This window comes from Onychomys torridus, chromosome 2 (assembly GCF_903995425.1).
Source record: "Onychomys torridus chromosome 2, mOncTor1.1, whole genome shotgun sequence".
Taxonomy (NCBI): domain Eukaryota; kingdom Metazoa; phylum Chordata; class Mammalia; order Rodentia; family Cricetidae; genus Onychomys; species Onychomys torridus.
In genome coordinates, this window is record NC_050444.1 from 35,284,742 (window position 1) to 35,299,609 (window position 14,868).

Sequence of the window (14,868 nt, forward strand, 5' to 3'; positions counted from 1 at the left end):
GGGCTGTTCTCAAATGTCACAGTACCTTTTAGGAAAAAAAATCAGCATGTGGTACTTGAAAATCCAAAGCTTGGGAGAGGTGTTTTGTTATGCCATTTGCAGGCTGTTGCTGTGTATGGTCATCCAGGTGAGATGGAGTGGGTCAGATTCCCATGGGCACACACTGCTTTTGTCTGTTCAATTCTTCAGTTAGTGTATAATTGACCATAACAAAGACAGAAATAGTTAGATTTTTTTTTTGAAAGGAAGTTTTCCTTCGTGTGTGTGTGTGTGTGTGTGTGTGTGTGTGTGTGTGTGTGTATCTGTCTGTCTGTCTGTCTCAACATGGGTTGTCTTTTCCTATCCCTTTCCACATTACATTTTGAGGTGTGGTCTCTCACTAAGCCAGAAGCTCCCTGTTTAGGTTAGACCAGCTGGCTAGAGAACCCTCGGAATCTACCTGTCTTCCCTCTCCTTTCAGCACTGAGGTTACAGGTGTGTGCTGCCATGGCCAGTTTATGTGGTTCTGGAGATATAAACTCAGGTATTCTTACCTACACAGCAAGCCCCTTATCTGCCTAGCCCCTCAGAGAATATCTTACATCATTAGGCCTCTGTTGATCAAAGTATTCAATTACAGGACTGATACAATCATGCACATCCTGGTAGTTACTTCATGGACATCATCTCCCCTTTAACAGGGAGCCTTTTTAGAAACTGGATTTAGTGGGACTCTTTAGTTCTTAGTGTATAGGTGGCTGTGTTTGAACAGTGCCAAAAGGCAATGATCTTGGGACCTAAAAGAGAATATCGTCTTCCCTTCCTTTCTTTCTTGCCTAGTTTTAATGGATTTCGGGAACAATTAAAGTTCCTGGTTGGGAATGAGAGTTGCATTTGATTGGGCTGGATCATGCAGAGATGTAGATGTCAGGGGAATGGAGATAGAGGAGGTTTTGTTGTAGGTAAACTTTCTCAGAGTAACTGTATAGTTCAAGCTATAGAGTCACTGACCTTAGATTTGGCAGACTTAGAAGCAATTTGGACCAACAGCCTAGACAGTAGAAGAGTTCTTTCTTCATCTTTTCTTGACATCTGGGCAGGGGATTTCTACTTTAGCTCATCCAGTAAGCTCACTGGTCTGGAAGCTCCGTCAAGGGTGGAACTGGCAGAGTCATACTTTCTAATCAAACCACAGCTGGTGGCACCAAGCCTCAGCCATCTTCTTCCAGCTCTAACTTTTTGCAAAGTGCTACTTACTTATTACCATTTTCATCAAGCTTTGGTCACGGGGCTGGGAATAAAGGAACTACCCAAATTAAATCCCAGTTTGGATGCTTCCTGGCCTCTCTAGTTTCAGTTTTTACACGTGAGAGAGACAACAAGGTGATGCCTGGCTAAGGAGTTTCAGAGACCTTGCAGAGTTTCCCACACGATGATAACATCCATGAAGAAGCTGACCCATAGTAGGCATTTTACATGGTTAGTTTTCATGTTACCACGTCCTACCCTTTGGCTCAGTGTACAGTGTTTGATCTGGAGTTGGGCATTCCACTAGTGGCCAGTCTAGAAAGTGGACTAGGACAATTGTATGATTTGATGACGGCATTGTGTCAGGTCTTGAAAGGAACATGAAGTATAATGTGGACATCTTGAGCACGAAACCCCAGTAGTTACTGTTGGCTTCCCTACTGCTGTGGCAATGTCCTGGTTACAAAGGGCAAGAACATTAGGTGGCTGGTGGCATGGGGAAGAAGTGAATGGCAGGCTTCTGTCAGAATGGATTAGCATCAGCTAAGACTTCTAACCCAAAACAACTGGCAGAAAAGTGAAAACTTGACCCAGAACTTCGGTCTCACTGTTGTGTGGTCTACATGAAAACAGTCAGGCAGAATGATTTCCATTAGTCTCAGTGTTTTTTTTGTTTGTTTGTTTCTCTCTCCTTTTTTCTTTTCTCCTCAACTTTGTTTAGAAACCATCTAAGTAATTAATTTTTTAAATGACTGTCGGATCCATCTACTTATAACTTTCATGTGAAAAACCACTCGTCATATGTGTGTAACATGCTTAGGGCCAGGGCTTGGGCTGGATGAGTCCTCTGCCTGATGTTTTAGAGAAGGCGATGACATTGAGCTGTTTTCTCCACCATCCTATCCCATTCCAGAATGTTCTTACTTTGAGGGAGGAGCCTCTCTTCCTGAATACTCTATGGTCAGAACCTTCACTTCGGGGAACACAGAGATCCAGGTTGACTTTAGAATATGAGTGCATTTCCCCCGCTGAAAACATGAAAATAGAGAAAAAGTCACCTTCACACATAGGTTAAAAGCATGCCAGAAATGGCACTCCAGAAAAAGGGATTCTAAACCTAGGGAGAGAAAAGGCAGATGTTCTCAGTTCTGAAACCCTGTGGCTCTGTTCGGTGGTATAGAGTGATTCTGTCATTCTGTTGGAAGTAGGTTTAGTAAACATCCTATGACCTAAATCAGAATGTTACTTCTCAATCCTAAGGAACTTTGTCAAAGATTATATATACATATACAAATATATTATGTTTATTAATACTTTCTTCTCATACTGTCTTCTATCAATATTATTTTGAAATGAGAAAATCCCTTTTTTCTTCATTGTGCAAAAACATATTGATGAATTGGCCATATGAATGGCTTGGTGATAGGAATTCATTAGCTTGAGGTTGTGTCTGCACCATACTAGATATCTAAGGAAGTGTGTGTGTGTGTGTGTGTGTGTGTGTGTGTGTGTGTGTATGTGTGTTTAGTATGTGCATAAGCACATACTTGTTCTCAATCATCATGGAATCAGTTGGTCTTAATGATGGCCACTTATTCCCTACTTCTTAAAACCCTTTTAAATTTTTCCTTCTGATTGCTTGGCTAAATAACAGATTTTCAATAAACACCAAAAAGTAATTTCATATTGTATATTGTAAGTAATGTTTTCACTAATAAACAAATTAGTATATACTGAAAATGAATATAATTAGTTTTGAAATTCTTCCTTCAAAGCAGTGGTTCTCATCCTATGAATCCGGGTCCTATATCAGATATCCTGCATATTAGATATTTATACTATGATTCATAACAGTAGCACAGTTACAGTTATGAAGTAGCATTGGAATAATTTTATGGTCACCACAACATGAGGAACTGTGTTAAAGGATCACAGCATTAGGAATGTTGAGAACTGTGGCTCTGAAAGGTAATTTGTAACAGAAGGACTTTCTTACAGAAAAGAAATTTAACATGACGATTTTCCAAAACAGAGCCTGCTAAGAAAATCTGACTTATATTCAAATGGAAAGATATTGTCTTATAAAATGATTTCTTAACATTATTTAGGATGTTATATGTTCTCTCTCACACCTGTACAAATGACTACTAATTCAATATGTGATGTGTGTTTACTTTTGTAGTTAAAACAGAGCCAATGAGCAGCAGTGAAATAGCTTCAACAGCAGCAGACGGGTCTTTAGACAGTTTCTCAGGTTCAGGTAAGGAACAAATATTAGATTTTCCAATTCACAATAAGCATTGCACTTCCTACTTTATTATATGAGTCTATGTGTTTATGTAAATATATGAGTATTCACAAATACAAATGTAAATATAGCTCCCCTCCCAATCACAGATGAACAATTCTGGTGTTTGTAGTTCCTGTGAAGTTTATACAAATAATGTTGGTGCCCGAAGGAGATAAAAGGAATTTTGTTCTTCATTCTTCAACCAAATTGCCTTTATATGCAAAGCATGCATCTCCTTTTATTTTGTATCATTGAAAATGACTCTTCAAGACTAAGATAGACTTAGCTCCCCCAAACCTGACTCTCAAGGCCTGTGTTGAGTTGACTCTGTTGAGCAGTGTTATATTCATAGGTTTTCATCACTCTCGTATTAGTAAAGCCACTAGTAAGCAGTATACATATCATGTTTGTCACAAGGAAAACACTCAGAAGAACTTAACGGTTGCAGTGGCTTATTGTGAGACCCTTGCCATACACTTGACAAGCTACCCAGAGTGTTTTGTTTTATTGAAAAATGATTTCTATCAGAGACAGTTCTTAAGTTGTACACCTTGTTATATTTTCTGCTGTGTTTTTAAGACCTATATTTTAGAAGTGCTGTGCCTTCATAGATTTATGATTGATGAACTAGTTCTTAGAATCACATATTTACAATTCACCACAATGAGAAGGACTTATATGCACATATAAAGTTAAGTATACATACACAATTTGGGTACTAATGATATTAGATGGAAGCAATGAAAAATAAAACAACAGAGCATATTATGTCTTATTCTTTCACAAAACATTACATGGAATTTAGTTCACCCTAGGTAATGTGCTTTGTGCTATTGTAAATTCATAGATGTAAGAAAATGGTGCCAGTTCAGGACTTAATGGGATGAACAAATGAAGAATTATCCCAGTACATTTGTACAATAGTGGAGGGATCCTAAGCAGGGATCTAGTAGAGATCAGGCCAAGCTTGACTATTAGGAAAGATGTCCCAGATTAACACTCAGATTTAGGAAACAAATAGCAAAATGTTCATGTGGAACCATGGAGGAGGACACTGACAGATTGGCTACTCTATGTAAGAGGACCCTAGCCCAAAGACCATGGAACTGTGGGAATTGACAATGGTCTGACATTCCTAATGGGTGTTGTATGAGCAATGTGAATGTGCTACAGAGGGGTGGGTTCAGAGTCCAAGGATGCCAGCAAGTTCTTCCTGGAGTTTATTTTAGCCTCTGTGTAATGGGAGATATCAAAGGACAGGCTGACACTTAGGTTCATTCGTATTCGGTCACTGGAGCTGGGGCAGTGTATTTGAAGACACCTGAATTCAAGTGAGAGATCAGTTTAAAAGTTTTGCATTAATTGGATTAAGAAATACTAAAGATGGGCCTGGAGAGATGGCTCAGCTGTTAAAAGCACTGGCTGCTCATTCAGAGGATCCAAGTTCAATTCCCAGTGCTCACATGGTGTCTCAAAACTGTCTGAAACAGTTGTGTCAATGTAAAGTAACTTCAGGTCTAGGGGATATGACACTCTCACACTGACATATATGCAGGCAAAATTCCAATGCACATAAAATAAAAAAATACATTATTTTAAAAAGGAAATATTGAGGAATCATTGTAAAATTCTGGCAATGGGCATGGGAAAATGAAGGATTTGATACATTTATGGAGCTTAAGTCATCCATGACCATCAGACATTGGGTCAGTCAAGCAAGATAGAGAGAAGTGGAGCTAGGCATATGTGGAGCATGTTTGACACATCAACATGGGGCATGTTGAATGAGATGTGTGAGCTCCCTGAAGGTGCTAGGTAGATTAGACACTAGAGCTCAGAAAGTTTGCAAATGGGAAGTTTGGAAGTATACAGGGTGGTAAAGTTAGTGGAGTTTATTAAAATTGAAGACATGACAAATAATTAGAGATGTAGAGATGAAGTGAGAACATTGAATTGGAGTGAAAGCAGATAATTTAAAGGGAACACTGCCTATATGGCAGATTCTTTAATACACAGCCATTACTTATGTGTGTATGTGTATACATGCCTAAATGCTTATGTGCAGTGTATATGTAGACACACAAATCTTAGTACTATGAAGTGAAGGGTAAGTTATATAAGAGTATTATCTTGGAAACCTGTGGTGAGGCACAGCTTTACTTCCAACACTCAGAGACAGAGGCAGATAGATCTCTGAGTTTAAGGCCAACCTGGTCTACAGAGTAGTTCCAAGTCAGCCAGCTCTACACAGAGAAACCCTACCTCAAAAAAAGCAAAATGAAATAAAAATAAAATAGAGTAATATCTTTAGTATAATCACAGTTTTATTTTTAAAGAAAGGAAATTTCTTCATATGACTATATTTCTTTGTGTATGGGAAAAAAAGTAGTGTTTGTGTCTAAGTAGTGGGACAAATTTTGAATTTTTTTTTCTTTTTCTGCTATTGTCTATTGGGCACATATATAGCACTTATAGATTTAAAAAGGAGTATTTTTAAGACACAAATTAGATAGCATTTGCCACAGGGAGGTAACAAAATTTGAAGGGATTCTGTTCCGTGATCACCTTGCAGTCTTGACCCTGCAGCAGGTCATTCATTGTTGCTCAGTAAAGTAACACATGAATAAGCAAGTTGTGAATGCAGTCTATGGTTCCCCTGCAGTGTCTCAAAGAGGAGAGTAGTGATAGGCATATGAATGTGCAGAGCTGGAGGAGACTGGAGGAGACGCTGGGCAGAATAGGAAAGTGCGACAAGATGGCTTCCAGCTTAAAAAGTGGGTAGACAGCGTGGTCACGGGTCCAAACAGAGGTAGAGCTCTTGAACTTGGAATTTATACACATCGAGTGAGTTCTCCATTTACAGTAGTGGTTCTCAACCCGTGGGTCACCACCCCTACAGGGGTTGCATATCAGATGTTTATACTATAATTCAGAACAGTAGCAAAATTAATGCTATAAGGCAGCAGGGCAATAATTTTGTGGTTGGGGGTCACTGCAGCTTGAGGGACAGTATTGAGCTGCAGCATTAGGAGGTTGAGAATCATGGCTTTAAAGGCTTAGCAACCTACATGAAGAGACATTTGGTTTGATCCAGAGTTATGAACCTGGCGGACAAAATGCAAAGGAAAGTGGAAGTAAAAGAACTGAGAATATTTAAAAGGAGTAGTATAATGATTCAAGTGTCTAACTATCTCAACGGAGAAGATAGAGCCCCAACACAAAGATGGAGGGAGTCCTGCATCTCATGATGACGTTGGAGAAGATGTGAAATGAGAACAAGAGAATGAAAATTCTGGAAAGAAAAGAATCCTACCCCCACCCCCAGTCTCGAAGCCAGTGAGATGCCACCACAGAGTTCTACAGTTAGTTCTCCATACTTCCTTGCTTAGTCTTCGTCAGTACTTCAAAAATTATTTTTCATTATCTGTCTTCTTGTTTACTGTGTAGCCCTATGGGAACAGAGTGTCTTGGTATTATCCACACTTACACACCAGTAGCCATGATAATACTGAATGCATTAGAGTTGCTTGATATATGTTGCCTAAATGAAAAAATGAAATGGCCAATATTCTTGTGGTTTGAGACATGAAATGTGGTCTTGAGCCAGAGTAGAGATCCAGATAGAAAAAGAAGAGTTCCAGAATAATAATTTAGGGACCCACTGGGAGTTAGTGTCAAATTCTAAAGCTTCTGCTCAGTGCAAGTAAGCGTCGAGGAGGTCGTCATCATCGGAATGTTGGAGAGCTTTCTTGAGCCCCAGAGAATGAACAGTTTTCCAAGCCAGCAGAAAACAAATGCTTTAACGAAGCAATTTGTTGGGGTCTTTGTGATGCCTTGAGTCTCAGATCCTTGGCAGCTGCTGCTTGAGAAGACACATAGGAAAAACAAGTCCCTAGAAAAGGGCTGAGGGAAGATGAAGAGATTCCCTGTTGAACCTAGAAATGATTTTATTGTGTACAGAGTCTCTATATGAGGGGAATGAGGAAAGAAGTAGGTGAGGGAGGGAGAGGAATGAGGGTCTAAGAAGCTGCGCTCTGTGGAGGCAAAGCTCTTTCATTCTCTTAGAAAGCAGCCAACAAGGAGAAGGGGGCTTATGGCCACTCTGGCGGCAGTGGCAGAGTCACCTCTGTCTTACGAGGGGGGATTCTTTAGTGTCTTCCCTCCCGCTCTCAGTGTGGGGACACTAGAGGAGACTGCTTAGTATGCCCAGGCATGTGGCAGACTTGAAAATTGCAAGGTTGTTTACTGTGTTTGGAAACCATTGTGATGTTCGCTCATTTATGCTTTACCAGTACAAAGTGATTCGTTAGTAGGAGCACACACATACAATGAATTGTGTGTACTCATGCATGTATACACACACCTAGGCCATGTTAGGAATGGAGGTCAGAGGACAACTGTCAAGAGTTGATTCTCTCCTTCCATCATGGTGGTCCCAGGGGACAAACTCAAGTCTTTAGGCTTGGCAACAAGCCCCCTTATCACCTTTATCTGCTGGCCCTGGCACAATTACTTTAGCTACTTAAAATTTTTAAGGACCATAGAGATTGTAAACAATGTGCTTGCAAGACCTCTGACTAACCTGCCAGTCCCCGCCCCTGCCCCCCAAATCTAAAGTTGTTGCTAGTTGTTAGTTAAGCACCTGTTGATGGCACCAGTCATACACAGTCTAGTGTATCAGCAAACAGAAGCTACTCAACATCATGAATGATCAGTGTGGCTTACTTATTAACTGGTTATGAAAAGATGTCACTTTGAAGGTCTGACTCTGAAGCAAAGAAAAGTGATCAGAATCAGCCGAAGAGTCGTCGAGGTTCCTTTTTAGAGAGGGGCTCCTGTGGAGGGGGGCATCTGAGCACAGACCACCATGAATGAACGAATGAGTTTTGGTTGGGAACTTGGAACTTGGTTGGCACTTCAGGTTTTTGCATGATCTAATTTTTTACCCTTAAAGGATCATTTTTTGGGAGGCTGGGGAGCTAGCCCAGTGGTAGTCTTTGTCCCATGAGCTGGAAAACATGAATTGAAGTTTCTGTGCCCATGTAAAAACTTCAGGCATGCAATCTCAAAACATAATGTGGAGAAGGTACTGAGGAAGACCTACTGTTGGCCTTTAGCCTCCCCACATAAGTGTGTGTACACGTATATAGACACACACACACACACACACACACACACACACACACACACACACACACACACACTTGTATAGAAAAGGCTTTATGGGGACAAGGTAAAATCAGGGAGTTCAGCATTTCCCTGACTCAGAAGGAAGTTGAGTCATTTCTCAAATCTTTCCAAAAAAGACAAGGAGTTGAAAGTCATGTGCCAGGATCTTGTTAGGGGGAAATTGTGGAGAAGAGAAGGACTGTCTTGCAGTCTAATGCATTTCAGCAAGGGCTTTGGACAACTCACAGGTCTCCCAGACCTGGAAACCTGTCAAGTATTGTCACTGTCCAGGAGGAGCCATTGAAACAGAAGCATCCCTGTGCCTCTGCCGATGGATTTCAGAACCTGGCTGCATAGCCCTTGCTAGATTATGTTTCTTCAGTGCAGACAGGAGAGGTGCCTTCTCTCATTGCCATGTCAGGGATTAGATCAGAGCAATGAATGAGTGGAGTTGAGACGCTGTTAGAGTTGAGCATTTTGACTGATCTTGAAGAGGGGACTTACTTCAGCAGGAAGGGTGGGGAAGAGCGAAAACGTGTCTATATGTTTCATCTGACTGGCAGAGGTGTGTTGCCAGTGATCACAGGGCTGCCTTATTTAAGCATGGACTGAGAACAGGGGACTTCTGAGTGTCCTCTTGATATGCTTAGGGGATTCTCACACTTGAGGCTGATATTTACTCTGAATCCTCTGCCACAGCAAGATTTATGGAAGCCTTCTGAAATGACGTGGAAGAGAAAGAATAGAATACTCACAAGTGTGCTAGCTGTTAAGAAGGTACAGGTTGTCTGTGTGTTTCCAGGTCCCTCTGATTCCTGTCATTTGGAGTTGGTGAATGGATAGGGTGATGAATGGATAGGGTAACTGTTGTATCACCCTGATAACGTAATCCTCAGTAATCCCACTTGCTCCAGATCACTCTGGCCCCAGCACACTAAAATCAATTGCAGTTCCCGGATTGCTGTTGAAAAAGTAGTTTAGGCAATTAAGGGAATTATATCTGGTATGCTATATTGCAATTTGAAATATATAGTGATTTTAGGTGCACTCAATTGTGGGAACAGCAGTAAGTTTTCATGGCTCTTTACTAGTTCATAGAGGATACCTTCTTCTCCAATTTACAGAACAAAAAATACCCCAAGTCAGGCACATTATGTATAGCCTAGAATATCAGATCCACCCTTCAGATCAGGTTTAAAACCTACCTTGCTTATGACTGCAATTTCATTTTATATTTTATACTTTGTATGTGGGGGTTCATATGTACATATGTACGTATGTGGCCATACTTGTGTCAAATGTACATATGAAGATCAGAGGACAATTTTCTGGAGGAATTCTCCTTCCATCACGTGGTTCCCAAGGACTGAACTCAGGTCATTGGATTTGGCCCGCCCAGTTTAGCTACCAAGCTGTTTCATAGGCCAATGATCTCATTCTTACTATGGAAGTCTTACTTATTGACTGTTGACCGTGTGCTACATCGATCCTATCAGGTGCTGAGGAAAGAGGCATGAGAAGTTCCTAGCACCTGAAGTTCATAGTTTGCCGAGAAAAGTAATAGTTACACACAAAATTATGCTAACCAGAATGCAATGCGCCTAATGGTGCTTTGTGGATATGTGCAATGTTCCAAGAAAGTGCAGCAAACAAAGATAAAGTGAAGAAAAAGTGACAGTTTAGTCTCTGTGGTGGGAGGCTTGTCACAGGGAAGGAGAGTGTGATGAGGCAGCGAGCCTGTCCTGAAGAACATCCCAGACAAACGTGACATGGACGATGTGTACAGGAGTCCTGAAGTGCACGATGGTTGCATTGCACCAGAAAAGGGAGGGCATGGAAGCCTCAGTCTCCTATGTCCTCTTCCAAATACTCCAGCAGTCATTCCTTGAATCGTGTGAGTGGCTACAAGACTGTGAGCTATAGGATGGATATGAAGTGGAGATGAGGCAAGATCTCCGTGGTGGCAGTGGGGAGGGAGGGTAGAGAGTGGAGCATGGCTGCTGTAGTCATCTCAGTGTGACATGAGGAGGACTGGAAGCAGGGCTGGAGTCCTGGATGAGGGATAGTGTAAGGGTGAGGGCCAGGTCAGCAGGCTACTTTGGGATTTGGGATGAGTGAATGGGAGGAGGAACCGAGATGGTGACTGGGGTTTCTAGTTTCTATATAGGATGTCAGAGGAATGTATGTTTTGGAGGAATAACAGGGTACAAATTCAAAGACCAGTGTGCTTGGGTTCCCCATTCCTCTATCTGTAAAGATGTTATTTCTATGTATCCTGAACACCTCAGGTGTAAAACATGGGTCAAAAATTCTACCATGAAGCATTTTCCTGCATAGATGATGGGCGATGTTGCTTATTAAGTAGAATTAACAGAACCTGGGAGAGAGCTCATTTTGTACTGTGTGCAAGAATGAAGAGGTGAGTTTGATCCTACAATCCATGTAAAAAAATCTGTGCTTGTAATCTTCTTAATCTTGGAGAGATGGAGTTTAATTGACCCCTGGGACTTCCCAGCCAGCCTGCCTAATCTAATCAGTGAGTTCCAAGCAAATCAGAGACCCTGTCTCACAAAATAAGGTGGTCAGTGCCTGAGAAAGGATGCCCAGGCTTAACCTCTGGCCTTTGCCTCCACACACACACACCTGAACACATATATGCACCCATATACACATGAACAGGCACACATGTGTACACACATAAATACAGAAAGAAGGGCAAGGTTAGGGACAAACTTGGCGAGAATCAGAGAAAATCATTTATTTATATGAACACAATTTGAACTTCTTCTTGTGAATTGTCTGACTTGACTTTCCACATCCTGGAGCCGCCAGTTCTCATCACTTTCCTATGTTGACACACATACATTGCATATACTTTGAACGCAAGTTTCACTGATTTACAGTGTGATAGACAATCTTAATATCCCCCATTGTTTTCTTTGTAAAAACATGGTTGGGTGCAACGTACTGAGATCATCATCTTTTCTAGAATTGTGACCCAGGAGTTGAAAGAACAGATCTAAAGCTAGAAAAGAATGAAGGGGGGGGGTGGTCCTCGTGGCTTCTGTCATCAGGCGGCATTTGCTTTACAAACAGTGCGAGATAATTCTTTCTGCAGACGTTGTCTACTCTGTCCTTGGCCTCTTTTCATGCTTAGAGAAGGGGAGTGGAAGAGCGTGTCCCCACAGGTGGCCCTCATAATCTAAGTGTGTTCTCAGCATTTAACAAATCTCCCTGCAGGGAGGATAGGGCTTGTCTTTCCAGGATTATTCCTGCAGTGGGCAAGGGGCTTGCGACCATGCAGATCTAAGTACCCAGAGGGGGACTTGAACCAGGTGTCTTGCCATCTCTTTCATGTGGATTCTATCCCTCCTAAGGTGACACCGGTGGTGGAAATCTGGCAGTGTGAAAGGCTAGAATGTACCCAGACCTCTTTGTAGCCCCTGGATTAGCTCTCATTGGTTTGAATGGAGGAAGACAGCCCATCTCTTCTGAGAGTCTTATCAAAATCCCCCACTCTTCTCCCAAGTACCACTGGGAAATGAAGTGTGACAAGTATAAATGCATTACTCAACAAATGAGAAAACACATGGCTCTCTGAGTGCATGGGACTTTACCTAAGATATGTGACAGAGCTCCTGAAGAGTCTAAGGATTAATGGAAGAAGGAAATACCCATATTACATTCTATAATAATTGTATCCAAACAATACACATTGTAGCCAGGGGAAGACTGGGAAGTTTGAGGGAAAAATATGTATTCACAAATAAAAATATATATAATGTTATTGATAGGTAAATTGTCCTACTTTTAACAGAAGCCAACTACTATTGAAAATGGGTTTTTGCTTTTTTAAATTGAATGAGAGTCAAAGAGCATTTGATAGGAGCCTGGTGGATTTCTGAAACATCCAGCGTCGAGAAAATCTGATGAAAAGAAATTAAGTTTCGCTTGATTGCTAAACTGCTTCTTTAAAGAAAAAAACACACTGTTTGCTTCAGCATCCCAGTTGAATACATCCATCTAAGAGAATAGGAACACACAGAACAGCCCAAGAACAAACAGGCTCGGTTTGCAACCTGAGACAGTAAAGATCTTTGTAGGAATGCAGTTTCACTAAACAACATTGTTAAAGCGACACAGGCAAATGTGAATCGCCCCCATTTCCCTCACAGGAGAGATTCGACCACGTTCCTTGTTAGTTCAGGTCCCTGCTGTGTATAGACAATGGGCCAGGGGACCGTTCAGCTTCCTACCTCTGTTTTGGCCTGGCTTTCCCAAGGAGGACAGCACTCCTTCTATCAAAGCTCTCTGACAAGTACTTAAGGCTGCGCTTATAAGTATTTATGGCTGTGTCTATGTTTTTTTAAAGAGTATTTAAAATTAGAACCACTCAATCAGTGCCTATGTGTTCCCTTTTTTTTTTTAAGGTTTATTTTATTTATTTATTTATTTATTTATTTATTTATTTATTTATTTATTTTGTGTGTGTGTGTGTGTGTGTGTGTGTGTGTGTGTGTGTGTGTTGCCTGTACCTATCTATACACCACATGTGTACATTGCCTAAGGAGGTCATAATGAGGCATCAGCTCTCCTAGAAACCGAGGATATAGATGGTTGTTAGCCAATATGTAGGTGGGTGCAAGAGATCAAACCAGGTCCTCTGGAAGAGCAGTCAGTGCTCTTACCCAGTGAACCACCTCTCCAGCCCTCTTTGCCTTCCTATTAGAGAGACCATATAAAATCACTATGTCTATAGATCACAGAGGCCAAATGCCTGCCATCTCCTATGGTGATGGTGTAGATTGTGACACGCCATTGTTTTTCTCATGTTCAGTATTCTCCTTGGGTTCCTAGCATCACTGTGTTTTCTTTTTCCTCAGCTCTCGGGAGCAGCAGCTTTAGTCCAAGACCAGCTCACCCATTCTCTCCACCACAGATTTATCCTTCCAAGTAAGATGTATTTTCTCTTAATCAATACATGACTTTTCTAAGTAGACTTTACCTTGTTCCAAGTCATGTCTGTGCCCACATTACATCTTAATTTAAGCAAAAAGTAAATTTGGTAGCAGCTTAATTAAATACATATATATGCAAATTTATTTTAATCACCACCTGGTAGAGTACTCTGAAGTGCTTTGTCAATGCCAGTGGCAAGTTTGACTGTAAGACAGAATCTTTAGCTGGAATTTGTGATGTAGTTGTTCATTTTGACCTTGCATGTTTCCATCTAATGCATGGGCTTTCTATTTTCTGTCATTCCTGACAACTAGCAGACCATACCCACATATTCTCCCTACCCCTTCCTCACAAACTATGGCTGCATATGGGCAAACACAGTTTACCACAGGAATGCAACAAGCCACAGCCTACGCCACGTACCCACAGCCGGGACAGCCCTATGGAATTTCCTCCTATGGTGAGTCATTGGACTGTTATTCTTATGGTATATTCTGGTGGGCCTGTGTTATGTGTTTGAGTAGTACTTCAAGAGTGTTGCTGTTGGTACACTTCCAAAATTGTTGTTAGCCTCTTGCTTGTAAATCTGTATAATTCTTGCTAGTGAGCTTTGTGAGGACAGTGAACTCTTACCTTGAGGTCAGAGGTGATGAACAGATTGCCTGGGTCTTAGGCCCCTTGCTCTCCATTCTCCCTGCTTATATCTGAATTTGGAATCGGAGCACTTGACTCTGGAATCCAAGGTATTTTTGTGCATATTTGTGATAAAACTTCTATGAATGAAGTCTTTTGGGGTAAAGATCCATTTCCTGTTTATCAGATGCCTAGCTATGATTAGGGAAGTACATGCAGAATTCAGCAAACTCTTGCCCTAAACCTAGGGGTGGTTCCATGATCAAATTTCAGCATTATCACCCATTAGGAAAAGTGATATATATATCGCCTCCCGGACCGCACTTTGAAGACGCAGATCAGGAAGCATTCAAAGCTCACATGCTATTTGTTCCTTCCCACCTGGAGATTATCTTTATCTTGGTGTAATTTAACTCAATTGTGATGGGGTCAATACCTGTAAATTAAAAATAAATCCAGCCAAATTCCAAAGTTCTATTTACAGAAGACTACAAATCTCAAAATACCTTTTCTTCAATTGAATTGTAATTACAATTTTTCAACCAATTAAATCAAATAGAAGACTACTAAACTGGGCATTTTATTAAGGG

At 41.1% G+C, this 14,868-nt stretch overlaps 1 protein-coding gene across 6 annotated transcripts in view; it reads left to right on the forward strand.

The window, feature by feature from the left end:
* The window catches only part of Eya1 (EYA transcriptional coactivator and phosphatase 1), a 147,542-nt gene that overhangs the window by 25,293 nt on the left and 107,381 nt on the right, over nucleotides 1-14,868 (forward strand). For 3 of the 6 annotated variants that reach the window (XM_036178963.1, XM_036178962.1, XM_036178966.1), the window contains 3 exons: nucleotides 3,410-3,487; nucleotides 13,570-13,639; nucleotides 13,960-14,105. In XM_036178963.1, coding sequence (XP_036034856.1) covers nucleotides 3,410-3,487; nucleotides 13,570-13,639; nucleotides 13,960-14,105 — 294 coding nt within the window. Of the gene's footprint in view, nucleotides 1-3,409; nucleotides 3,488-13,569; nucleotides 13,640-13,959; nucleotides 14,106-14,868 lie in introns of those variants that run through there. The other 3 variants (XM_036178967.1, XM_036178965.1, XM_036178968.1) reach the window with 2 other exon arrangements.